The sequence below is a fragment of the Eptesicus fuscus genome, chromosome 8 (genome assembly GCF_027574615.1).
Source record: "Eptesicus fuscus isolate TK198812 chromosome 8, DD_ASM_mEF_20220401, whole genome shotgun sequence".
Classification (NCBI taxonomy): domain Eukaryota; kingdom Metazoa; phylum Chordata; class Mammalia; order Chiroptera; family Vespertilionidae; genus Eptesicus; species Eptesicus fuscus.
Window position 1 is genome coordinate 65292889 of NC_072480.1, and position 27016 is coordinate 65319904.

At 45.7% G+C, this 27016-nt stretch overlaps 2 protein-coding genes across 7 annotated transcripts in view; one reads left to right on the top strand and one right to left on the bottom strand.

The window, feature by feature from the left end:
• PCCA (propionyl-CoA carboxylase subunit alpha) overlaps positions 1–7647 on the top strand; it is a 381582-nt gene extending 373935 nt beyond the window's left edge. For all 5 annotated transcript variants that reach the window (XM_054719911.1, XM_054719917.1, XM_054719912.1 and 2 more), the window contains 2 exons: positions 5005–5082; positions 7562–7647. In XM_054719911.1, the coding sequence (XP_054575886.1) occupies positions 5005–5082; positions 7562–7630 (147 nt within the window). In that variant the 3' untranslated portion in view covers positions 7631–7647. The remainder of the gene's footprint in view (positions 1–5004; positions 5083–7561) is intronic.
• A 244-nt stretch (positions 7648–7891) lies between these two features.
• GGACT (gamma-glutamylamine cyclotransferase) overlaps positions 7892–27016 on the bottom strand; it is a 51372-nt gene continuing 32247 nt past the window's right edge. Inside the window, exons 1-2 of one of the 2 annotated variants that reach the window (XM_054719919.1) lie at positions 25451–25489; positions 7892–10039 (exon numbers count right to left, since the gene is read on the bottom strand). In XM_054719919.1, the coding sequence (XP_054575894.1) occupies positions 9567–10039; positions 25451–25469 (492 nt within the window). In that variant the 5' untranslated portion in view covers positions 25470–25489 and the 3' untranslated portion in view covers positions 7892–9566. Of the gene's footprint in view, positions 10040–25450; positions 25490–27016 lie in introns of those variants that run through there. The other variant, XM_054719918.1, reaches the window with a different exon arrangement.

The window sequence follows — 27016 nt, forward strand, 5'->3', positions numbered from 1 at the left end:
GAGCCTTCTGTCTAATTTGGCAGAAAAACACAGAATGTAGGACAACAAAAGAAGGCTCCCTTTTCCATAAAAATTCTTCCTCCCACCCACCCTCTTCCCCAAAAAGGGGACTTAATTTTTCAGCTGCACGCGGTGATTTGGTGCTCACTCTTGCATTGAAACAGTTGCTGTCTGAACAGGCAGGAAACAGTTTTCTTTTAATTGCTGAAATCATTCGGAAGTGCTTCGTGCCCTGCTTCTATACAGCAGATGCTGTGCATTAATTGGCCTGCGTAGAAATGACCCAGGGTTCCTTGCAGCGGGCCCAATTTTAGGCAGAGGGCTTAAATAGCTTATTTATTATTTTGTATAATCTGGCGTACATTATGTGCTCCTGCATGTGTCGTATTTCATGGTCTGCAGTTTCTAATGTCATGTGGGTTTCAAAACCTGTGTTTCTCTGGTAATGTACTAGCAGCAGGTAAGCTCAAAATACCATCCATCAGGAGCTAATTTTTTATCCAGATACTCCAATGACTGATGAACCTGTCTCTTGTATGAATGTTTAGCACAGTAGAAAGCCATATGCCACTGGCACAGTTTCCTATGCATTCTTTACAGTTGCTGGAGAGTGGGCTTCCAGGGGAAAGCCCCTCCACCGTTTCTGACCTCCTGCCTATATTTAAAGGATCACACTTTTAACACTGGCCCTGGTTTGGGACCACAAAAGAGGGGAGGGACCGTCTTAAAGGAAATCCGACCCTGGGCCAGAATCGTTTTCTTTATCAGAAATGTGACGGCACACTCCTAATAGGGAACCGTGTTTTGTTGCTCCCCGTCTGTTCTAAACAGACCTCAGCCCATTAGAAGGGCCTCCCTCGTGTGGGAAGACCACAGCTGTTACTGTAAACCTCATCCCGTCACTGTATCGCCCCCATTTTGTGGCTCTGAAGGATGAAATTGAGAAATGGAATACTGTGCAGTCATCCTTTACATCTCCAATTTTAGGCCTTTGCCATCATTTTCATGCCTTTATTCCAAATCAAATAACATTAGTGAGCTACCCCACCTTGTGATGAATATCTGGTATTGAGCACAGCTTTCAAGTCTGTACTTTTGGGGGCTTCCTTTTATGTTTGGTGCAGGTCTCTCACCCTTTCTCTTCCCTTTCTCTTCCTGCACTTCTTTTGAGCTTTCTTCCTGCACTTGCTGTCTGAATAACACAAGTTGCCGAACGTGTCCCAGTCTTAACATGTTTTCCAAGAGCGACATGTGCAGCAGAAGGTTGTGTGTCTTTTAATCTTTGGGGAAGAAGTGAAAGGAACTTGGTAGAAGGCTATTGGGAGCTTTAATTGAAGATAAAAGTCTCTGGGGGAAAGAGTCCTCTGAAAATAAATGGAACTTGATAGATTTCCATATCATTTATAACTTCCCTTAATTACACTTGGAAGACTTGCCAGTAAAACTGGAAAATTGGCAGCCTATATCCATTAGAGTCATTTTGCCGACCATGGCAAGCAGCTGGCTTTACTGGATTTTATTTCCCATCACTCACAATTAATCATCAGCTGGAGATGTCTGAAGCTCTTCGGCACAGAGCAGGCCGGCGACATCCAGGCCTCCTGAGCGGGCTGAAATCTGCCCCGGACTTGGGCCGAGTCCTCTCTCCAGCTCACTCACTCGTGCGGCAGCAAGGCCGGCTCCTGCCTAATGAGTGCGCGCCCATAATCAGATGCGAATGTGAACCTTGACCCCGTGTCAAAGGAGAGGACGCAATAAGCCGGGTGAAAGATATAGGATTCAGGCCTCCAAACTTTACAGCAATTAGACAGGGAGCGGAGAAGTACATCATGCTGACTAGGTTGATCAAAAAGACTTGCGGGGCTTGTGACCATTTTGTAAGCCCAACGTTGGAGACATCCTGTCATAATCATTAAGTCTTTATCAGATGATTCACAAAAGTGTTAGGGAAGTGTGCGCACACAGCTCCTTCAGGAGCGGGGCCCTCACATGTGAGCTGTGGGGTGGAAACTGACTTTACATGGCCCCTGTGCTCACACAATTAATGCCCGGCTTTCCGAGCAGCGGGGAAATCCACAAGGTACACCAGCCTTCCCGAGTGCGGGGGGGGGGGGGGGGGGGGGTGGGGGAGGTACCTCTGCACAAGGAGGCTTCCAGGTTGCTGAGGTGAGAGGCCTGGGAATGCCCTCTCGGTGTTGTTGGACTGGAACCTCTCCTTACAGCCCCGTCTGCATTCTTTGCTATGTGGTTTGTACCACATTTCTTACCCAACTTGGATTTTTGAGGAATGAAGTAACGCATTGAGATCAAGTTCACATGTGCAGGTATAAAATGATTCTATTGACCGAAACATCTCTCACCATTCTGAGGGGTGAAGAAACAACTTCCAAGAGTTCTCTCTTTTAGGGACAAATGAGTGAAAACAGACTACACAGCAGATTACGTGAACACAGAGAGAGATGAATTACTTCAATTTCCATCTACAGCTCAGTAATATAGGTGGAGACCAGCAAACACTGGGGAGAGAAACCAGGAGTGAAGAGGAAGCTGTGGGGTGGAATTGTGCCAGCCAGGACAGCGCTGGCTGTGGGAGGGCAGAAGGGCAGTCGCGGCAGAGTCGGCGCTCTCTGTGAAGTCCTGTTAATCAAATTGCCAGAGCCAGGCAATCAGACAATCAGAGCGAAGCGGGTGTTGCAAATTTGGGACTTCCCCCCGTCCTGATTACCTCTGGCTACGTCAGAGGTTTTGTTTTTCTGGTAAACAATTGGGGACCTACCACTTGTAGCTACTTGTACACATCACGGCTGCAAGCATCCAGGGCCAGCTAAGAAAGACTGTTAGTGGGCCCCATAGACTTTCTGTCTCCGCTGCCCCCGGGCTCCAGCAGGCCCTGATCTAACCTGAGTGTGGCTGTGGCCCAGGCCCAGCTGTCCTTCCACAAGTTTCCTAGGGCATTGTTGTCAGATTGGCCTAGGCCAGCCTACCCTTGGGGTAACTTTTGGAAATCTCCTGGTTCATTTCTTTTTTCATATTTGCATTAACTGTGAAATCACTTACTTGAAGTTCTCTAAGAAGCAGTGAGGGGCACTCTGGCCAGCAGATGCCAAGCAGCAGAGGAGCAAGGTTGTGTCCGCCTAAGAGAAGCCCATGAGGCCCGGGACAGGGAGAAGGGGGTTCTGAGCAAGCCAACTGAGGAAGCCTGGCTGGTGGAGCGTGTCTGTGTGTGTGTGTGTGTGTGTGTGTGTGTGTGTGTGTGTATGTGTGTGTGTGTGTGTGTGTGTGTGGAGGCGGGGGTTCCATGGGGTGTGGGCACTAGTCCATCTGTGGAGGAAAGAGCTACCAGAGCCCTAAGGGGGAGAGCTGACTGCTAATTTTTGGATGGAATTCTCATTGTTGAATTTCAGATCCATTTCCCCAAACCCCCTGAGCCCTGTTGGAATGCCCAGTCCTTGGGTTGGAGTGCTGTGTCCTGAGGTCAGCTCTGACGCTCAGCCTGGGTCTCAGAAGCCTTGGGCTGGGTCCACCAGGGCTCTTTGTGTGGAGCTACATGGCAGGTACTCCTCTGGGGGAACTTGCCCTTCCCCCATCTTGCCTGATCCCAAGGCTCTGAAATGACAACTTGAGGGGTAGCTGTTGACACCCTGCCTGGGCATCCGCCTTGTCTTTGAGCTGCCCTCACTTCTCTTCCTCTGCGTTTTGAAGAACACTAAGTTTGAAAGAACAGCCCTCTCGAGTTGATTCTTCCTCTCCATGGAATGCAGATGCCAGGTGAAAATGAATCAAAAAGGGCAGCGAGCACAGTGCTTCATGCCCAGCTCTGCAGCACAGTCTCTCCTCCGTGCCAGCACCGAAGCTTGGCATCCCCTCTCTTCCTACGTTTCTGTGCCAGAAAAAAGCTGCCCACCACCTGATCAGCGGAGGAAAGGAATGCATGCATAGGGCTCAGGCAGTGCCGCCTGCCAGCAAGACAGCTTGTGCCCCACGGGGGGCCGGACAGGGCTTGGAGATCATCTGGGGATTTCAGGAAAGAACATTCTCCAGGCACTTCTGCAACGCTGGGCAAGCACAGCTGCAGTGGTGTGAGAGCCCAGGAGCCCCACACCAGATGCCCACCAGCCCCCTACATCGTCGGTTGTCCTAGGAAGTGGGACTCTCCCATTTCAAAGACTGGGAGGTTGTTTTTCACAAAGATAGGAGAAAACCCAGCCCAGCCCATTGGTGCTTACCCATCAAGGGCAGAGAAAAAAACAGAATGGCTTTTAGTTACAGTTGAATCCTGGGTGGAAGACCCAGGTTAAACCCAGGGCGTTTATACCCAGCTCGGCCTGGATTTCCCACATAACAGCAGGCAAACATCACCATACCAAGCTTGAGCCCTGGAGCCCAGGCCAGTGGGAGCTCCCAGTGTCCCGGCAAGGAATGGGCACAGCTCTAGAAGTCATTCCCTGCCCTGTGAGGTTTGGGACCATGGTCCCCGGGGCCCGGATGTTTGGCTGTTGTTCCCAGCTCCCCAGGTCTGTAGAGAGAAACTCCATTTTTTTGATACCAGCTTTACTGAGATAAAATGCACATATAATTCATTCCTTTAAAAGTATGCACTTGAGTGGTTTTGGTTTATTCACCGAGTTGTGTAACCATCACCACAGTCAGTCCAAGAACATTTTCACCACCTCCCAAAGGAAGCTGTGTACCCACCCATCAGCAGTCATTCCCCTTTTCCTCAGCCTCTGGAACCACAGGTCTTTCTCTCTGTAGATTTACCAATTGATTGCGTGTGAGTGGAAAGCATGCCTGTTTGCCATATCTCTCATTCCCAGGCATGGCTTTCTCTGCTATCCCCCAAAGAGGGATTTGGGATTTGAAGTATATATCTGAGGTTGTTGTTACGGTTTGGATAAAATTTTAGCATGTTGGACGAAGAATTTCTTAACGGCTTCACTCTTGAACACTGTTGTAAAATTAGAATGCTGCTAAAACTTCTGTCCATTTTTATTCATTTTCCAGGTATCAGAAGGTCAGGAAATATGTGTGATTGAAGCCATGAAAATGCAGAACAGTATGACAGCTGGGAAAACTGGCAAGGTATGTCCCCAAGTTCCTGCCAGCTCTTGTCAGCTCTGTGACAGGAAGCAGAACTTCCACCTTTGAATCTTGGACGATTAGGCCTGAAAGGGACCACAGGCGTGATCTCTTCCCACCCAGCCCTCCCGCAGATGAGGGACATTAGATTGGAGCTCTTTCCTCCCTGGATCGGTGTGTCCTTGGCTTGTGGAGAGCAGGCCTTCCAAGAGAGTCTGTATAGTGTTCAGATAGTCAAGGAACAATTGTTCTTCACCTTAATGTCTTTCAAATTAAGGGGTCTTTAATTTTTAATGTTTACATCTGTCTTGGAGGCAGTTAGTTATCTGAGACTTAGGCGACACAGCAGGAAATGGTTTTAGAGATTGCAAAAATTAATGTAACTCTTCAAGATAATTTCTCCACAAAGAGAACAATTCAATTTTAGATCAAGAGGAGCTAAAAGCCCCATGTACACATGTGGGATGTAATGATTTAGGGAGAAAAAGGAGATGATGTATTAGTACTGAAATTTATTAAGAGTAAAAACTTCTTAAATGTATTTTCTCCTTGAAGAAAATAGAAAAGGCCTTTAAAGCAATAACCTCATTATCCTTTCTGTGACTATGAAGACACCATTTGTAGCAGAATGATCCTGTGTGAAGGACAATTTGGGTAAAGTTCTGGAGCGAGGGGGGCAGGGCGGTGATGACGGCGGGGCAGGCGGCCACGTCCTGCACTGTGGCCTCACCTGCGGACCATGGAGGTGCTGTCAGCTCACAGTGAAATCAGCATCAGGGGGACACAGCTTCCATTTGTCACCCAAAGAGAAATGAACTGATGCTCAGAGAACGTGCTGAGGACTCCAGTCCATCCCGGTGGGAGGGCGAGGCCAGGCTAGAGGGGGCTGCATACAGCTGTCCCATCTCCATGGTTTTGGAAGAGGAGAAAGGCATGATTTGTGGCTTTTTTTAAAAGGAATCATGCTTTCTACATGATTACTTTTTAAAAACATATATTTTTATTGGTTTCAGAGCGGGAGAAGGGAGAGAGAATTAGAAACATCAATGATGAAAGAGAATCATTGATCGGCTGCCTCCTCCTGCACGCCCCCTACTGGGGATTGAGCCCACAACCCAGGCATGTGCCCTTGATGGGAATCGAACCTGGGACCCTTCAGTCCGCAGGCCGATGCTCTATCCACTGAGCTACACCAGCTAGGGCTACATGATAATTTTTTATAAGGTGAACAAGAAAATATTGGTTTCTGCTCTTGTGAAACTGTTACGTTTGTTTCTTGAGATTAACACTGACACTGCATTAGCACCATGAGATTTCCATCTGTGACGAGAACCTGCCCTCATTTGGGGGGAAGCAGAATCTGTCAGATGCATGTCAAGGGCCTGTATTGATGGACTGAGGTACTAACGCAGAAATGAACTTGGTCACAGCTCCCTGAAGGAGCAGGGGCTCGTGTCTGTCAGTGTGTTTTACGTCCTTGTGGCCTGGGCGTCACCGTGAAGGCTCAGCTGCTCCCTGGTCAGCAGCCCAGGGCTGCTCTCAGGGTGTCACTGGGCTCTGGGCGAATTTGTCTGTGGCCTGACCCCTATTAGCTGCATTGCTTCCTGCTCATCCCGTTTCCCTCCGCCCCCCAGCAGGGCACCAGGATTAGCTAGACCCCCAGCCCAGAGCACCAGGCCCTGGGGAGCCCAGGGGCTGGTGGTTCCTACCTGGGGGCCATTTTTCCTCCCAGAGAAAAGGTTCACAAAGAAGCAAGTTCTTTAGTCTAGTAATCGAAGTTCAACCCGTTGCCCTCTTATTTGAGATCTGAACACAACTTGGGAAAGCAAACCTGATTAAAATTGGGGGAAATGAGTAGAATGAAAGGGCACACTAGCAACATCGTGGGAGCTCAGTGCTTGTTCCATGTCACACCGCCAAGTACTATCAGTGCAGCCCACGGCTTCTGAGCATGTCATTTCCCTTCAGAAGGAGGTTTCTGATCAGGCTAGGGAGTTTCTCCTGTGAATTAGTACCTGTTTGGATTCTTGTATAATTATCTTTTGTTTTGGGCTTGTTGTTGTTGTTACACTAAACTAAGTATACCATTAACTCAAAGAGAACATTTCTGCAACCTAAAACAACAGAGATTGTGGAGGACTGGGTGTTGAGAGCTTATCCAGGATCAACACTAGTGGCTCTTAGGGTGCTGCCTAGACCCCTGTGTGCACCCAGGGCAAGGGCCAGCCAGCGGAAATTCCCTTGCACCAGCGACTTAAGGACAAGGACAGGAGCACCAGGGGAGGGCAAGGTGGTGAGTCAGGGCCCTGCACGAGGCCGTCCCTCAGCACGAGGTCCCCTCTGACTGTGCGATCCTGGAGTCCTACCTGTGCTCCCAGCCCGTCAGGCCGTCTCTCCACTTCCAGAAACGATAACAACATTGCTCCCTCCTGGTCTAGTTAATCATTCTTACCCCCTTCTTTTTTTTTAATTTTTATTCAAGGTGAAATCGGTGCATTGTAAAGCTGGGGACACAGTTGGAGAAGGAGATCTGCTCGTGGAACTGCAGTGAAGTATTTATAGCCTTTCAGCCATCACCCAGTTTAATTAGCCATTTGTATTATTATTCTTTCACTCAATTTATTCAAGCATTTTGCGGGAACACCCCTGTGCAGCAGATTTTACATGGTCATATTTATTCCACATATAGTCAAAACCAACATTCTGCCAAAAAAATCACCAATGGAAATTTTTACTGTTATAAATACTTGTACATATGATTTGTACTTCTGCTATGAGATTTCCTAGTGTCAAAGTTAAATCAATAAAATTGAGCGTTTGTCTAAATATTAGTTTGCCCTTTTTTTGAATGAAGACAACGTGCCCGTGGACTTTAAATACTAGCATTTCATTGTGATCCTTTAAAATATTTATATAAATCCCAGCTCTTTGTCTTCAGTTTTAGTAGATTAGCATTTGCCACCCTATAATCTGGATGCCTGCTCATCCTGGTTGAGGACTCCTGTTTGTGGTTACTTGTAACTTCCTACAGCACTGATGATGATCATGGAAATCCCCCTGCATGGCTCTAATGGGTAAGTACTGGATCTGCTGGATCCCTGGACGTCACCTTAAGGAGAGATGACTCACAGGGCCCCTCTTCCCCCCAGAACCCCCTCACCCCAACTGCAGTGGGTGGGGCTGCCACAAACTCATCAGCTGATACCCATCCTTGCCTTTTTGTGTCTTTGTGAAGCAAGTTTCCAATCAGGAAAAAGGGGCTAAAAATAATGATCATGTTTTTGTGCCAGATGCAGTTAGTGATCACAGTCTACCATTAAGTTGAAGAGTGAGTGAGCTCTCCCAGAGGAGACGAGGTTTCTGAGATCAGCAGCTGCATTTTCATTCGGTTCTGAAGTTCTTGGAATACATTTCACACTTTGCTGGTAAGCAAGCAGAGGCAGTCGCGCACTGATCTGAATCTACGCTGACAGATCACGAGGTGGAGGTGGGTAGTAATTGCTACTTCGTGCCTCACTAAAATTATTTTAAGTGCTGTTTGTATTTGGAAGCTACGCTTTCTGTCAGGCCTGAAGAACAAATTGCTAATGTGTTGGTTCTTCTCCAAAGGCCCACCCCCAAATGCCGCTCCCTCAGAAGCAGGGACAGTGCTTGCCGCTGGGCACTGGGCTTGGGGGAGCTTCCATCTGAAATCAGGGTGTTCAGCTGTGTCTGCCAGCAAGCGGGTGCTCATTATTTTGCTAGATTAGAAGGAAAAGAACCTTCTACCAAATAAGGGCCAAGAAAAGGGCCAAAAATGGCACCAATACTTTTATATTTGATTTTCTAAAAAAACTAGTTTAATTTTAAATGATCATCTTTAATAGTCTCTTTAATAAGCTTGATCTGAAAATTGTGAAGAACAATGTTGTATGTTCTCCAAAACTACTCTAAAATGCAGCATGGTTTTCTTGAGTTTCTTTTATTATTTATTACACTGAGACATCCAAGATCAGCTCAGCATTTTTTTTTTCTTGGTGCTATACAGGTCAGAATCAATAGAGTAGGGCTGCTAAAATCTAGCTGCAACACAAAGTCTTCACATTCATTTTAAATGTCATCTTCAGATTAAAGCAAAGCAGACAAAGAAGAAAGAAAAGGATGATAACATATGAGTTCCTGAAATGCCATTTAGGGGAATTAAAAGCCTAAATTTTTCTTACCCAGTACATTCAAACACCTAATGCTCTTTAAGCAGCAAGCAATAAAGCAGTATTGGATGGACAGATTTCAGGGCACAATCTTATTATTGGTATGTCAAAATTATCTAGGAAATTGGCTGACACCAAAAGAGAGAATTTCTTTTTCCACAGATTGAGTTTCACAAATATTTGTTTAAAAGGACATCATTAGGCTTTTGCATTCAGTGCGTGCAGACCAAACTGAGGTAATCTTACCATCCTCAGGGCTGTGTGTCTGTCCCCTGGCTAGAGGGCATTCCTCGGCGTTTATCTGTTTTCCCGTGGATTATAGCGGAGCCCGTGCGCCCCCTGCGAGTCGTAACTGTCGAGGTACGGGAGCTGGGCCCACTCGGGCGGGTAGGTGGCCGTGCTGTACACGAAGCACTGCAGGCTCCTTTCAGCGGCGGGGGGCTCCTGGGGGGCGCCCTCCCACTCGAGCACCGCGACGCGCACCCGCCTGCGCTGGTACATGTCGGGGCAGCCTTCGAACTCGTCTAGGAAGCGCAGCATCCGCTCGTCCACAGTGTAGACCTCCCCGAGCACGTGGTGGCCGCGCCCCGGCAGGTGCAGCAGCCGCGGAATGTTGTGTTCCCCAGCGATCACCAGCGGGTACGGCTCCACCGTGTGGCCCCGGCCCTGGAAGGTGGCGCAGCCGTTGGTGCCGTCCAGCAGGACCTTGTGGTTGGGCTGGCCTCGCTTCAGGGTCCCGTACACGAACACGTCGGCCATCGGGCAGAGGCCTGCGGAGGAGAAAGGAGGCAGGCTGTCGGCACACGTGCCAGAGACCGGCAAGGCTTTGGTCTCAGTTGGGGTTGGAAGCTTGCCTGCAAAGGCCAGAGAGTAAATACTTTGGTTCCCGCTGGAGCAGCTGTTCCCAACCCCAGCACAGCCCAGAGCCCACTGCTCTTGACCACCCTGTGGTGGCCTGAGTTTCCAGGAGACACCTCAACCCGTTAGTCATTTTCTGAGGAAAGGCACTCATCGTGAGAACACACTTGCCAGATGGAGCCTGTCCTGGGATCGAGCCCTGAGAACTGCAGTTTTCCAGAGCAGTTCATTTTTAATCATTTTATTTGTTTATTTAAATATATTTTTGTTGATTTCAGAGAGGAAGGGAGAAGGAGAGAGAGAGAGAAACATCAATGATGAGAGAGAATCATTGATCGGCTGCCTCCTGCACACCCACACTAGGGATTGAGCCTGCAACCCAGGCATGTGCCCCTGACCAGAATCGAACCCGGGACCTTTCAGTCCGCAGGCCAACACTTAATTCACTGAGCCAAGCCAGGTAGGGCCACTTTTAATCATTTTAATAGGACTTTAAAAAGCACACAATATATATCACAGAAAAAAATACGAGTAATGATAAATAAAAGTGCGTGTGTGTGTATAAGATAGTCACCGGTGATGGGCTACAAGAGAGAATTCAGGTGGCAGCACTGACTTTACATCCTCGTCCTGACAGCATGACCCAGCAGCCCTGTAACAAGCAGCTTCCTGTGCCTTTTTCAAGGTCCTGGAGGGCAATGATGCTTCCCTGTGACTCACCGTGACTCACGCAGCGACCTTGGCTCCGGGGTGAAGGTAAGTACTTACTGCTTGCCTGGGCCTGGGCCACAGACTGTTATGTAATTGACAAAAGTAATTTGTGTAAAAATGACTCAGACAGGAATGGAAATAAGTCAGAGTTGAGCCGGGTGGGCCCCTCATCAAAGCCTGGCATTTCCCTGCCCTACTTGCCCGGTGCTGTGCAGGCTTCGGAAACGAGGCGCCCTGTGCAGGAAAACAAAGGATGTGTCCATCTGCCAGCGGCAGCTACAACCAGCCAGAAACACCTGGAGGGGTCACCCCCTGGACATGCATCGCGTGGCAAGTGGCCCTTGGAGAAGCCACGCTTAGTTCATAGGTCTTGTGCTTTCTTCTCAGCCAACAAGGCCTGGTCTGGGGTCTCATCCCAGTCTCCCTGCCTCTTCAGGGAGGAAGGACATTCCCAATGGGACTTTTGCCCACCCACTCACCCCCCTCTACTGCCTTGTTCTGTCACCAGCCTGTGGAATGTCGGGAGTCCCATGGGGTTCCGGAAATTGTGCTTGGAAAGGTGTGGCCGTGGGGAAAACAGGGCTGGCAGGCACATGCAGTCCAGGCATTTGACAACACTGGGACACCTCAAGCAGGACCGGGGCCTGATGGGAGCTCCGGGCTGGTTACTCTGACAAGGCGGAAGGACAGATTAGGCTTGTGGGACTTGAGGGGGAGGCCTGCCTCAAGCATGGAAAGTCAAGAAGTGAGTCAGGCAGAGCCTGGAACTGAAGTGCAGAGAGGAGGGAGGCACAGGTGCACAGAAGCTTTGGAGCTGCAGGTGGCAGGACTGCTGCGTGGAGAATGGTGGGAGGACAGGAGACCGGAGGAAGGGCAGACAGGGTGGCGGGACTGTGTATGGAGAGGCGGCCTGAGGAGCGATCTGGAAAGGAGGGTGGGCTTGGATCAGAGCGGGAAGGAGCCATCCCTGACTTCTGTCTCCCACACTGGCATCCCGTCTTGTAGCTCAATCTGTTTACTCCTCCAGGACGCACCCAGGAGCGGGAGTTTCTCACCCCCGTCACCACTGTCCCCCAGCTCCCTAAAGGGCCCGCTTCTCTGTTCCCTCCAGCCCGTACCCATCGCAGTCACGGTCCATCTCGCTGCAAACTCCATGGCCCTGTTGGTGCAGCTGCCTTTTGCCCCTCATCTCCCTCCAGCCGCCCTTGGAATGACGCCCGCCCACCCTGGGCCTTTGCAGTCACTACTTGCCCACTCGGTTCCGGGCCCTTTAGACGCCTCCCTGAACAGCTGACCTGAAGCAGCACCTATCCAATCCTTCAGTTCTGTCACATTACCCTCATTGGCTCTCTTTATGCTACCTGTTCTCCAAATCACTGCTCGTCTTGTTCACTGCCAGAATGTGAGGAGCTGGGGGAGAACCTGGAAACCATCGAGTCCTACGGAGCCGAGTCTCAAATTGGTGAAGACGACTCAGGCTGCATACGGGGCAAACCAGTCAAAACGGGAGACCCACCCTCCCATCACTGGTGCTCTAGCTTCCCCCCTTTCGGTAACATTTTATTACTATTATCATATATTTTTAATCATCACCCGAGGACATGTTTTTGTTTTTTTAATTTTGGAGAGAGAGGAAGTGAGAGAGGAGAGAGAACTGTCAGTGTGAGAGAAACATCGATTGGTTGCCTCCTGTACACACCCCAACTGGAATCAAACCCACAACTTGGGTATGTGATGACGGGGAATTGAACCCATGACCTTGCAGTGCATAGGACTTAGCTCCTACCAACTGAGCCACGCCAGTCAGGGCTCCTTAAATTCTTAAAAGTACCATATGTCCATAGTGTAAAAGTCAAATAACTTCTCACAAAAAATGAAATTCCCTACCATTTACTACCTTGAGACAACACATTTAAGCCTTTTAGCTGCTGCATTTAATATTTATCTCCATACTAGAGGCCTGGTGCACGACATTCGTGCACTGAATTGGGGGGGGGGGGGGCAGCCCGGCCTGCACCCTCTCGCAGTGCAGCAGAGGTGGGAGAGGCTCCCGCCACCACCGCTGCACTTGCCAGCTATGAGCCCGGGCTTCTGGCTGAGTGGTGCTCACCCTGTGGGAGCACATTGACCACCAGGGGGCAGTTCCTGCATTGAGCGTCTGTCCCCTGGTGCTCAGTGAACATGATAGCAACCGGTTATTCCACTGTTTGGTCAATTTGCGTATTAGCCTTTTATTATATAGGACTAGAGGCCCGGTGCACGAAATTCGTGCACGGGGGTTGGGGGGTGTCCCTTAGCCCAGCCTGCACCCTCTCCAATCTGGGACCCTCAAGGGATGTCCGACTGCCCGCTTAGGCCCGATCCCACGGGCAGTCGGACATCCCTCTCACAATCCAGGACTGCTGGCTCCCAACTGCTTGCCTGCCTGCCTTCCTGATTGCCCCTAAACGCTTCTGCCTGCCAGCCTGATCACCCCCCTAACTACTCCCATGCCAGCCTGATTGATGTCTAACTGCTCCCCTGCCAGCCTGTTTGCCCCCAACTTCCCTCCTCTGCCGGCCTGGTCACCCCTAACTGCCCTCCCCTGCAGGCTTGATCACCTCCAACTGCTCTCCCTTGCAGGCCAGGTGCCTCCCAACTGCCCTCCCCTGCTGGCCATCTTGTGGTGGCCATCTTGTGTCCACATGGGGGCAGGATCTTTGACCACATGGGGGCAGCTATATTGTGTGTTGGAGTGATGGTCAATCTGCATATCACTCTTTTATTAGATAGGATAGAGGCCTGGTATACGGGTGGGGGCCGGCTGGTTTGCCCTGAAGAGTGTCCCGGATCAGGATGGGGGTTCCCTTGGGGCGTGGGGTGGCCTGAGCGAGGGGCCTGTGGTGGTTTGCAGGCCAGCCACGCCCCCTGGCGACCCAAGCGGAGGCCCTGGTATCTGGAATTTATTTACCTTCTACAACTGAAACTTTGTAGCCTGGAGCAGAGCCAAGCCTCCTGCTCGCTCCGTGGCCGGCAGCCATTTCTGTTGGGGTTAATTCACCTTCTATAATTGAAACTTTGTAGCCTTGAGTGGAGGCCTAGGCTGGCAAGGGCAGGCAGAAAGCTGGCTTCCTCCATTGCCTGGGAAACCCAAGCCTCCCTCCTGCTCTCTGTGGCCGTAGCCATCTTGGTTGGGTTTATTTGCATATTCACTCCTGATTGGCTGGTGGGCGTGGCTTGTGGGATGGTTTGTGGGTGTAGCGGAGTTAGGGTCAATTTGCATGTTACTCTTTTATTAGGTAGGATTGATAGTTATTTATATTGTTACTTCTTGATGTTTTAAATCATGTCTTGCCTTTGTACCCCAAAGCAGGTGAGCAAATCATTTTAAAGTGCAGGCTTTAGAACCAACCTGCCTGGGTTGAAATCCTGGCTCTAGCAGTTTTAAACTGTGACTTTAGGCAAACCACTCTACCTCTGTGAGCCTGGGCTTCCTCGGCTCTAAAAGGAATACTATCTGCCTGCTTCAGAGGACTGCTGTGGTTCCTGCACATTTGGTAAGCCTGCATTCCACATTTGCGGGTTATTATTGCTAAAGAAGCTCTCTCTACCCACGCCCCAAACCCACGTGGTCTCTGCCCCGCATTCCTCCAATAGACTCACATCTCAATTTTGGTCAAATCCATATTCAGCATTAGAACTATGTAAACACTGTTCTCAGATAAGGCACATAGTGTACTATGATTAATTTCCTTCCTTGGACAACTTTTTGTTTTTCTTGGAAAAATAGCTTTAGCTCTTGTCTCTCCCCGCAACCCGCCCCCCCCCCACCCCGCCTTCACTCAAGTTTCTCTGACAGTAATTTGGCCTCACATTTTCCGAAAGCCCTGTAAGAATCCTTTCAGCCTTGACCACCCATAGTTCATTTGTCCCTGCAGCCTTGGCTCCTGGAAGCTGTGCTGCTCCAGCCTGGGTACTGCTACCATCGGGCATCCCTCATGCCACCCTGGGTTTCCCTGGGCCCCAGGGCCCCTTCTTGGTTGGCTTTCTCACTTCACTGAGGCTTATTATTTCACACCCTTGATTAACAGTGTGGCTGGGCAGAGAACTCCACAAATAAGTAACTTCAGAACTGTGAAGGCATTTCCTGTGTCTTCTAATCGTTCAAGTTCTTGCTGAGAAGTCCTGTGAAACTGGGATCCACAGTCCTTTGTATAGGACTTGAGCTTCTATCTGGAGGTTCTCAGGTCTTCCTCTATCCCTGGGATTCTGAGATTCTATAAGGATGTGTCTTCATATATTTTGTTTTGTTTTGTTCCATTCATTGTGCCAAGAATTTCCACCTGAAAACTCATTATCTTGGATCGTGGAGAATTTTCTTCCCTAGCCTTCCTTATTCATTTTTAAAAATATGTTTTTATTGATTTCAGAGAGAAAAGGAGAGGGGGAAAGAGAGAGAAACATTAGTGATGAGAGAGAAACATTGATCAGCTGCCTCCTGCACACCCCACACTGGGGATTGAGACTGCAACCCGGGCATGTGCCCTGACTGGGAATCGAACCATGACCTCCTGGTTCATAGGTTGATGCTCAACCACTGAGCCACACAGGCCGGGCCCTAGTCTTCCTTCTTGTTCTTTTTCTGGATCTCTAGTACTCAGATTTCGCATAACCTGGATTAATCTTCCAACTTGCTCTTTATATTCTACTTTATCTTCTAATTCTCCTCAAATTTTAAGTATTTTTATCCTATTTATTTCTAAAGTCTTTTTCTTGTTCTCTCACTTTGTTAACACCTGTTCATTCACAGCATAATACCATCTCTCATCATCTTTGGGAAGATCTTATGAGTTTTTGTTTAAGTTTTCATCTTTCCCTCCAATGTCTCTATTTCTCTTAAATTCCTCTTTTGTTTTGGTATGCTTCTTGAAAAGGTTTTCTTCAAAGGTCTCATAATCCTTGCCTAGCCTTTCATATTGAAAAGTGAGACACCAGTCCCAGCTGGGTGGTTGAGTTGGTTGGAGCATCGCCCTGTACACCAGAAAGGCTGCAGGTTTGATTCCTAGTCAGGCACGTCCGGGAGGCAATTGACCAATGTTTCTTTCTCACATTGATGATTCTCTCTCTCTCTGCCCACTCGTCCCCCACCCCCGCACCTTCCTCTCTCTACAAAAATCAATAAACATATCCTTGGGTGAAGATTTAAAAACAAACACAAAAACTGACACTATATAGGAAACTGAAGCTCTGTGTGAGGGGAGGGAGCCTGATGGTTGGCAGGCCTTGTGTGAGGGTTCTGGAGACAGGTTTTGAGGGGCCCCCAGATAACAATCTGTAGATATGCAGACTTTTCCTTGATCCCATATTCAAGGTGGCCCCTCACCCCCACCCTCAGCTGGGCTTGGAGTTCCCAATACCAAGCCTTTTGCTCAGCCTCTCTGGACAGTAACCCCCACCTGTCCTCTGCTCAGACTCAGCCTCTCTTCCTTTCCTGCCCTAATGTTTTTCCACACGCATGGCTCATGAGTCATGCTTCTCTGCACTCCCGGCATCAGCTGGCTAGCTTCTGACCATTTAGGAATGTAGGTTTCTGGCTTCTCCAAGCTGCTAAGTCAGTAACCACTTAGTTCTGTTTTCTACCTTCTAGAATTTTGTTGCCCTCTCCTATCTTTTGTCTTTCCAAGTCATTGGAATAGCATCTAGGGCATTAGCAGGGATAAAGGAACCTGAGTCTATTCCCTGGGGAGCCCTCCACTATAGCACCCACCCTTCCATAGGGCTCTGTATTGTTTTCCACAGTGGTTACACCAACGTACAGTCCTACCAACAGTGCACAAGGGCAGCCTTTTCTTCACATCCTTACCAACACTTGTTTTTACTGATTTATTAATGATAGCCATTCTGGCAGGTGTGAGGTGATGTCTTGTGGTTTTAATTTGCATTTTCCTGATGATTAGTGATGTTGAGCATCTTTTCATGTCTATTGACCATCTGTATGTCCTCTTTGGAGAAATGTTTATTCAGGTCCTTTGCCCATTTTTTAATTGGATTATCTTTTTGGTATTAAGTTGTATGAGTTCCTTATATATTTTGGATAATAACCCCTTACTGTATGTATCACTGGCAAATACATTCTTCCATTTCATTTTGTTGATGGCTTTGTTATGCAAAAACTTTTTAGTTTGATGTAGTTCCATTTGTTTATTTTTTCTTTTGTTTCCCTTGCACAAGGAGATACATAAAAAATATTGCTAAGAGAAATGTCAGAGATTTTATTTATTGTCCATGTTTTCTTCTAAGAATTTTGTGGTTTCAAGTCTTATATTTACATCATTAATCCATTTTGAGTTTATTCTTGTATATGGCATGAGAAGGTGGTCTAATTTCATTCCAGTATCTGTCCAATTTTCCCAACACCATTATTGAATACTGTCTTTACCCCATTGTAGGTTCTTGCTCATTTGTCATAGATTAACTGATCATATAGGCATTGGTTTAATTTGGGGTTCTCTATTCTGTTTCATTGATCTGTGTGTCTGTTTTTATGTCAGTACCATGCTGTTTTGATTACTAGAGCCATGTAGTATAGTAGTTTGATATCAAGTAGTGTGATACCTCCAACTTTGTTCTTCTTTCTCAAGATTTCTTTGGCTATTCCGGGTCTTTTGTGGTGACATAAATTTGAGGAGTATTTATTCCAGTTCTAGAAAAATGCCATTGGTATTTTCATAGGAATTGCATTGAAACTGTAGATTGCTTTGGGTAGTATGGATATTTTAATGATGTTAATTCTTCCTATCCATGATCACGGTTTATGCTTCTATTTACCAGTATTTGTATCTTCTTCAATTTCTTACTTCAATATCTTACAGTTTTCTGGGTTAACCTCCTTGGTTAAATTTATTCCTAGGTTTTTTGTGGAGTTTTAGATGCAACTGTAAATGGGATTGTTTGCTTAATTTCACTTTCTGAACATTTGTTATTGGTGTATAAAAATACAACAAATTTCTGAATATTAACGTTATATACTGATACTTTACTGAATTCATTTATTAGTTCTAATAGCTTTTTTGTGGATTGTTTAGGGTTCTCTATATATAGTATCATTATCATCAAATAATGACAGTATTACTTCTTTCTCTCTAATATAGATTCTTTTTATATCTTTTTCTTATATGGCTAGGACTTCCAGTACTATGCTTAATAAAAGTGGTAAAAGTGGAATCCTTTTCTTATTCCTGATCCTAAAGAAAAAGCTTTCAGCTTTTCACTGTTGAATATGATGTTAGCTGTGGGTTTGTCATACATGACCTTTATTATGTTGAGGTATAGTCCCTCTATCCCCACTTTGTTGAGAGTTTTATCATAAATGGATGTTGGATTTTGTAAAAAAAAATTTTTTTGCATCTGTTGATATGACCATATGGTTTTTATCCTTTATGTGGTATATCACATTCATTGATTTGCAAATATTGAACCAGTCTTGCATCCCAGGAATAAGTTCCACTTGATCATGGTGTATGATCTTTTTAATGTATTGCTGGATCCAGTTTGCTAATATTTTGTTGAGGATTTTTGCATCTACATTCATCAGGAATATTGGCCTGTAATTTTCTTTCTTTATAGTGTCTTTATTTGGTTTTGGAATTAGGGTAATGCTGGCTTTGTAAAACGAGGTTGGGAGTCTTCCCTCCTCTTGAATTTTTTTCGAATAGTTTGAGAAGAATAGGTGTTAATTCTTTGAACATTTGGTAAAATTCACCTGTAAAGCCATTTGGTCCAGGACTTTTGTTTGTTAGGAGGTTTTTGATAACTTTTAATGGAATAGAAATCAGTAATCTGTTCAAATTTACTGTTCTTCTTGATTCAGTCTTGAGAGATTGTATGTTTCTAAGAATGTATCCATTACTTCCAGGCTGTCCAATTTGTTGGCATGTAATTGTTTGTAGTATTTCCTTATACACTTTTGTGTCTGTGATGTCCGTTGTCATTTCTCCTTCATTTCTCCTTTTATTTATTTGGGCCCCCTTTTTTTTCTTGATGAGTCTGGCTAAAGGTTTATCAATTTTGTTTCTTTTCAAAGAACCAGTTCTTTGTTTCATTGATCTTTCCTGTTGAAATTTTTAAGACTCTCCTTTATTTTTATGCTCTGATCTTTATTATTTCCTTCCTTACCCACAAGCCACGCCCACCAGCCAATCAGGAGTGAGTATGCAAATCAACCCCAACCAAGATGGCTGCAGCCACTGAGCAAGCAGGAGGGAGGCTTGGGTTTCCCTGGCGATGGAGGAAGCCAAGCTTTCCGCACACCCTGGCCAGCCGAGGCCTCCACTCTAGGCTACAAAGTTTCAATTATAGAAGATAAATAAATCCAAACAGAAATGGCGGCAGCCACGGAGCTGGAGAGAGCAGGAGGCTAGGGTTGCCCCCAGCGATGGAGGAAGCCAAGCTTTCCACACACCCTGGCTGGCCCAAGCCTCCGCTTAAGGCTACAAAGTTTCAATTATAGAAGATAAATAAAACCCAACAGAAATGGCTGCCGCCACAGAGCAAGCAGGAGGCTTCACTCCAGGCTACAAAGTTTTAATTGTAGAAGATAAATAAAACCCAGATACCAGGGCCTCCGCTTGGGTCGCTGGGGGGCATGGCCAGCCTGCAAACCACCACAGGCCCCTCGCCCAGGCCGCCCCACGCCCCAAGGGAACCTCTACCCTGATCTGGGACACCCTTCAGGACAAACCAGCCAGCCCTCACCCGTGCACCAGGCCTCTATCCTATCTAATAAAATAGTAATATGCAAATTGACTATCACTCCAACACACAAGATGGCTGCCCCCATGTGGTCAAAGATCCTGCCCCCATGTGGACACAAGATGGCCAACACAAGATGGCCAGTAGGGGAGGGCAGTTGGGAGGGACCAGGCCTGCAAGGGAGGGCAGTTGTGGGCGATCAAGCCTGCAGGGGAGGGCAGTTAGGGGTGAGGAGGGAAGTTTGCAGGGAAGGGCAGTTAGGGGGAACCCAGGCCTGCAGGGGAGAGTAGTTGGGAGGGACCAGGCCTGCAGGGGAGGGCAGTTAGGGGTGACCAAGCCTGCAGGGGAGGGCAGTTAGGGGCAAACAGGCTGGCAGGGGAGCAGTTAGGCATCAATCAGGCTGGCAGGGGAGTGGTTAGGGGTGATCAGGCTGGCAGGAAGAAGTGGTTAGGGGCAATCAGGAAGGCAGGCAGGCGAGCAGTTGGGAGCCAGCAGTCCTGGATTGTGAGAGGGATGTCCGACTGCCTGTTTAGGCCCGCTTCCCCAGGGATCGGGCCTAAACGGGCAGTTGGACATCCCTCGAGGGGTCCCAGATTGGAGAGGGTGCAGGCTGGGCTGAGGGACACCCCCCCCCCCCCCCCCCCGTGCATGAATTCCGAGCACTGTACCTCTAGTATATATATATATATACATATATTGATTCAGAGAGGAAGGGAGAGGGAGAGACAGAAACATCAATGATGAGAGAGAATCATTGACCGGCTGCCTCCCACACGGTCCCCACTGGGGATCGAGCCCACAACCAGGCATATGCCCTTGACTGGAATTGAACCCAGGACCCTTCAGTCTGCAGGCTGAAGCTCTATCCACTGAACCAAACCAGCTAGGGCTCTTTCTGGTTTCTTTAGGTGTAAGGTTAGATTGAGATTTTTGTTTCTTGGAGGCCTATATTGCTATACATTTCCCTCTTAGGAATGTTTTGGCTTTGTCCCATAGATTTTGGGTACTGTGTTTTCATTTTCATTTGTCTCAAGGTATCTTTTGACTTCTTCCTTGATCTCACTGTTAACTCATTTATTATTATTGAATAGCATATTATTTGGCCTCCATGTGTTTTTATGTTTTTCAATTTTCTTCTTGCTACTGATTTCCAGTTTCCTGCCATTGTGTTTGAAGAAGATACTTGATATTATTTTAGTCTTCTTAAGTTTATTGAGACTTGTTTTGTAGCCTTACATGTAGTCTATCTTGGAAAATGTTCTATGTGCACTTGAAAACAATGTATAATCTGCTGCTTTGGGATAAAGTGCTCTAAAAATATCAATTAAGTCCATCTGATCTAATGTGTCATTTAAGGCTTCTCTTTCCTTGTTGATTTTGTCTTCTCTATCCCTCAATTTATTGAGTGCACATGATCTTCCTACTTTTTTGCCTTTTAATTTTTGTATTAGCTTGATTGTTGATTGACTCCCTCTTTTTATTAATTGCCTTGTTAGAATTTTTTCTTTCCTATATTTTCTTGTGTTTCTGATCTTTTCTAAAGAAGTCCCATTAATATTTTGTGTTATACTGGTTTAGTGGTCATGAACTCCTTTAGTTTTTTCTTGTCTGGGAAACTCTTCTCTCTCTTTGATTTTTAATGACAGCCCGGTAGGTTACAGTAATCTTGGTTGTAGGTCTTTGCTCTTCATCACTTTACATGTTTCATGCCACTCCCTTCCAGGCTGCAAAATTTGTGTTAAGAAACCAACTGATTATGTTATGGGGTCTCTCTTGTACATAACTAACTGCTTTTTCTCTTGCTATTTTTAAGATTCTATTCTCTGTCTTTAACCTTTGGCATTTTAATTATGATCTGTATTGGTGTGGGCCTCTTTGGGTTCATCTTGTTTGGGACTGTATGTTTTTTTCCTTCACCAGGTTAGGGAAGTTTTTAAGCATTATTTCTTTAAATTGGCTTTCAATCCCTTGCTGTCTATCCCCTCCTTCCATTAATCCTATGATGAGAATGTTGTTACACTTGTTGTCCCAGACATCTCTTAAACTATCTCATTTTTTAAATATCTTTTGCTCTTCCTATTAGATGTTTTCCCCTACCTTGTTTTCCATCAAGTCCACTGATTTAGTCCTCTGCTGATTCCCTCTAATGTATTCTTCATTTCTGACTGGTTTCTATCTCTTTGTATAAGTTCTGAGTTAATCTAATCTTCCCTACATTCATTGAGCATCCTTATAACCACTGTTTTGAACTCTGTATCTGGTAGATTGCTTGTCACCATTTCGTTTAGTTCTTTTTCTGGAGTTTTGTCCTGTTCTTTCATTTGGGACATGTTTCTTTGTCTCATTTTGGCTGACTCCCTGTTTGTTTCTACGACTTAGGTAGATTTGCCACTTCTCCCAGTCTTTGCAGAATGACCTTATGTAATAGTCCTGTGAGTCCCAATGGTACAGTTTCCTTTCTCACCTGAGCCAGGTGCTCCAGGAGTGTCCGTTGGGTGGGTTGTGTGTGCCATCCTTTTGTAGTTGAGCTTTGATTGTTGACACATCAGTGGGTGGGCTTGACATTCAGCCTGACTGTGAGGGTTGGCTGTGACTACAGTGGATAAAACTGTTGTGTGGGGCTGATCCCATGAATAGGGCGTCACTTTCGAGGAGTTCTGGTGCTAACCAAGTCTGCCCTTTGGGTGTATCATTTGTGGATTTGGTTGGGTGGTGCTCTGGTGTGGTTTAGATCTGGCCATCAGGTGTGTTGTTTTGGAGACTCTTGGGAGGGGATCTGTTGCAAGCCAAGGTCAGCCTCCATTAGTGCCCTGCTGGAGGCTGCCTGGTGGGAACTACAATATGATCTGCCATTGGTTGCCACTTGTGCTGGGCTTAGAGGCACTTGGTAGAAGCTATCCTATGAACCAGAGCCAGCTGCTACTAGTGCCAGGCTTGGGACCCTTTGGTGGGCATGACAATGTGAGTCAAGGCCAGACACAACTTGTGCCGCTGGGCTTGTGGCTGCTTAGTTGAAGTTACATTCCAAACCAACACTGGCTGCAGTTATCACAGACTTGGGGCCATTTGATGGGCGATACAATGGAAGCTGAGTCCAGTCACCACTTGTGCTGGGCTTAAGGCAACTTAGCAAGGGGTAAAGCGCACATCAAGGCCTGCTGCTGCTTGTTTAGGGTTTGTGGTCCTTTAGTTTAGGAAACTCTGCATCAAGGCGGGCCCCTTGTGTGGAAAAGCTTCTGGAAGCGAATTGGGCCAGGTGTGTGAGATGTGCGGGCCGGGTCTTAGGGAATCACCAGGGCAGGGTGAACAGTGCTAGCCAGGTTAATGGGAGAGCTCAGATTTGGCACCCACCTGTGCCTGCCAGCTGCATGGGGATGGGCTCAATGAAGGAGCAATGGTGCCAGTGCTTCTGTCTCTGGAGAGAGCTGACCTGACTCCTCCCTCTCCAGTCTGAATCCAGTTGATTCACTTCTTCTCTATATGTCCCTGGTGCTTTTTGAGCTGTTGCCCATGTGCTGGGAGTTTGTGAGCAAGTGAGTCCCTGTGCAGGCCCCTCAAGAGAAATGCCTGGGACTCCAGTAATCCTCCATCTCACTCGGATACAATCTCACTGGTTTTCACAGGCAGATATTATGGGGACTCATCATGTTGGCACTGGTATCCCAGGCTGGGTGTGAGGCTAAGACCCCTCGCTCTTCAAGGGGGACGTTCATAGCTAAGCTATTCCTCCTGATTCTCAATCGCCAAATCGTGAGTGTGGGACCTGCCTGTTTCTTTTCTCCCTGCCTCCTACCAGTCTCATCGTGGTTTCTTCCTTATGTCCTTAGTTATATTACGTCTGCTCAGCTAGTCTTCAGGTGGTTCTCAAGGATGGTTGTTCTATAATATAGTTGTAATTTTGATGTGGTTATAGGAAGTGAGCACAGCATTTCCCTGTTCCAGCATCTTGCTCAGAAGTCCCCATTTTTTAAGTGTTCACTTCAGTAGTTTTAAGTGCATTCACATTGTTATACAACCATCATCCATCTCCAGAACTCCTTTTGCTTTGCAAAACTGAAACTCTGTACCCATTAAGCAGTAACTCCCCATTTTCCTTCCCCAGCCCACCCATGTTACTGTTTCTATGAGTTTGACTACTTAGGTACCAAAATCATACAATCATACAATATTAAAATCATACAATATTTGTCTTTTTGTGGCTTATTTCACTTAGCATAATGTTTTCAAGGTTCATCCATGTTGTAGCATGTGATGGAATTTCCTCCCTACATTATTTAAGGCTGAATAAGATGCCATTGATTTTCTATACCACATTTTGTTCATCCATCAATGGACATGGGGGTTGCTTCCACTTACTGTAATTGCTTCCACCTATTGCAAATAGTGCTGCTATGAACATGAGCATATAAATACACTGAGTGGCCAGATTATTATGACCACCCCATCAGTGCTTCGTTGGGCCACCTTTTGCCTTCAGTACTGCGGCAATTCTTCTTGGCATTGACTCCACGAGATGTTGAAAGGTGGTACGAGGAATCTGACACCATGCCTGATGAATAGCACTCTCCAGTTCTGTGAGATTTGATGGTTGTGGAACCAGCTGCCTGATGGCTCTTTTAACTTCGTCCCAAAAATGCTCAATTGGATTGAGATCTGGTGATTGTGGGGGCCACCTAAGCAAGGTGAAGTCTCCCTCATGTTCTTGAAACCACTTCTGCACAATATGAGCACCGTGGCATGGCGCATTGTCTTGTTGGAAGAAGCCACCTCCATTGGGATACGCCATCAATGTGATAGGATGAACTTGATCAGCAACGATACTTAGGTATGTTGTGTTATTCAGACGTTGTTCCACACGAATTAAAGGGCCCAAATCATGCCAGGAAAACATGCCCCAAACCATAACACTGCCCCCACCAGCTTGAAGGGTTGTACTCATGCATGTGGGGTGCATGCTTTCATGATGTTTCCACGAAATTCTCACTCTGTCATCTGCATGATGCAACTGGAAACATGATTCATCGGACCACATGACTTTTTTCCAATGCTCGACTGTCCAATCCTTGTGTTCCTGTGCGAATTGGAGACATTTTTATCTTGGTAACTGCAGACAGCAAAGGTGTTCGAACAGGTCTTCGGCTTCCATATCCCATACGATGCAGTGTACGGCTAATTTGCCTACAAATGTCAGGTGGTCATAATAAACTGGCCACTCAGTGTACATATTCAAGCTCCTGCTTTCAATTCTTTTGGGTATACTAGTATACACAGAATTGGGATTGATAGATCATATGGTATTTCTATGTTTAAGTTTTTGAGAAACCTCTACACTGTTTTCCATAATAGCAGCACCATTTTGCATTCTCACCTATAGTACACAAGAGTTCCAATCTCGCCACATCCTTGCCAGCACTTCTTTTTTTTTTTTTTTTTTTAATAGAATAATGGCTATCCTATCTGGTGTGAGGTGGTAGTATCTTATTGTGGTTTTGATTTGCATTTTCATAATGGTTAGTTATGTTGAGTATCTTTTTCATGTGCTTATTGGCCATTTGCGTATCCATCTTGGAGAAATGTCTATTCAAATCCTTACCCATTTTTAATTAGATTATTTTTGATTGTTGAGTTCTAGGTGTCCTCTGTATGTTCTGGATATTAACCTCTTACATATATATATGATTTGCAAGTGTTTTTCCCATTCTGTAAATTGCCATTTTACTCTGTTGATTTGTATCCTTTGCTGTAATTTTGATGTCATTCAACTTATTTTTACCTTTGTTGTCTATGATTTTGCTGTCATATCAAAGATATCATTGCCAAATCCAATGTCATGAAGGTTTTGCCCTATGTTTTCACCTGAGTTTTGTAGTTTTAGCTCTTACATTTAGGTCTTTGATCCATTTTGAATTCAATTTTGTATATGGTATAATGCAAGGGGTCCAACTTCATTCTTTTGCATGTGGCTATCCAGTTTTCCAATTGTTGAAAACACTGTCTTTTCCCCATTGGTCTTGACACCTTAGTAAAAAATCATTTGGCAATATTCCAAGGGGTTATTTCTGGGCTGTCTTCCATTGGTCTATATATTTGTCTTTATGTCAGTACTACACTGTTTTGGTTGCTGTAATTTTGCAGTAAGTTTTGAAATCAGGAAGTATGAGATCTCCAACTTTGTTGTCCATTTTCAAGATTGCTTTGCTTATTTGGAGTCCCTTGAAATTGCTGATGAACTTCAGGTTGGATTTTTATATTTCTGCAAACAAAAATGCAGTTGGGAATTTTGATAAGAATTAATATTAAGTCTTTCAATCCATGAACATAAGATGCTATTCCATTTATTGAATTTCTTTCAGCAATGTTTTGTAGTTTTCAGAGTATAAATCTTTTATCTACTTAGTTAAGTTTATTCCTAAGCATTTTATTTTTTCAGATTGTTCAATGTTAATATAAAGAAATGCAACTGATTTTTGTGCACTGATTTTGTGTCCTGTGACTTTGCTGAATTTGCTCTTTAATAGTTCTAATAGTTTTCTTGTGGAAATGTTAGGGTATCTATATATAAGATTATGTGAACAGAGATAATTTCACTTCTTTTTTTTCCAGTTTGGGTGTCTTTTATTACTTTTTTCTGCCTGGTTTTCCCAGGTATGTCTTCTAGTACCATGTTGAATAAAGGTGGTAAAAGCAAACATCCTTGTCTTAAAGGAAAAGGTTTTTCTCTCACCATTGAATATGATGTTAGCCATGGGCTTTTTCTATATAGTTTAAATGTTTTTTCATGAAATGGTGTTGAACCTTGTCATGTTTTTCTGTATCAATTGTGAAGATTGTGTGGTTTTTTCCAACCTCATTCTGTTAGTGCAGTGTGTATTACACTGATTTTCCTATTTTGAACCATCCTTGAATCCCAGGAATAAATCCTACTGGTCTTGGTATATAATCCTTGTAATGTGTTGTTAAATTCTGTTAGTATTTTGTTTAGAATTCTCGCATCAATCTTGTCAGGGATATGAGTTTGTAGTTTTCTTATAGTGTCTTTGTCTGGCTTTGGTATCAGGGTAATGCTGAGTGTTCCATCCTCTTCAATTTTGGGGAAGAATCTGAAGAGGACTGGTGTGGATTCTCTTTACATGTTTGGTAGAATTCACCAGTGAAGCCATTTGGTTCTAGAATTTTCTTTGTTGGGAGGTTTTTTATTACTGAGTCAACCTCTTTACCAGTTAAAGGTCTGCTCAGATTTTCTATTTCACCATTATTTAGTCTTCGTAGTTTGTGTGTTTCTAGGAATTTATCCTTTTCATCCAGGTTATTCAATTTGTTGGCATTCAATTGTTCACTGTACTCTCATAAACCTCTTTATTTCTGTGAAATGGATTGTCATTCCCCTCTTTCATTTCTGATTTTATATTTATTTGTATCTTCCCTATTTTTATCTTGGTTAATCTAAT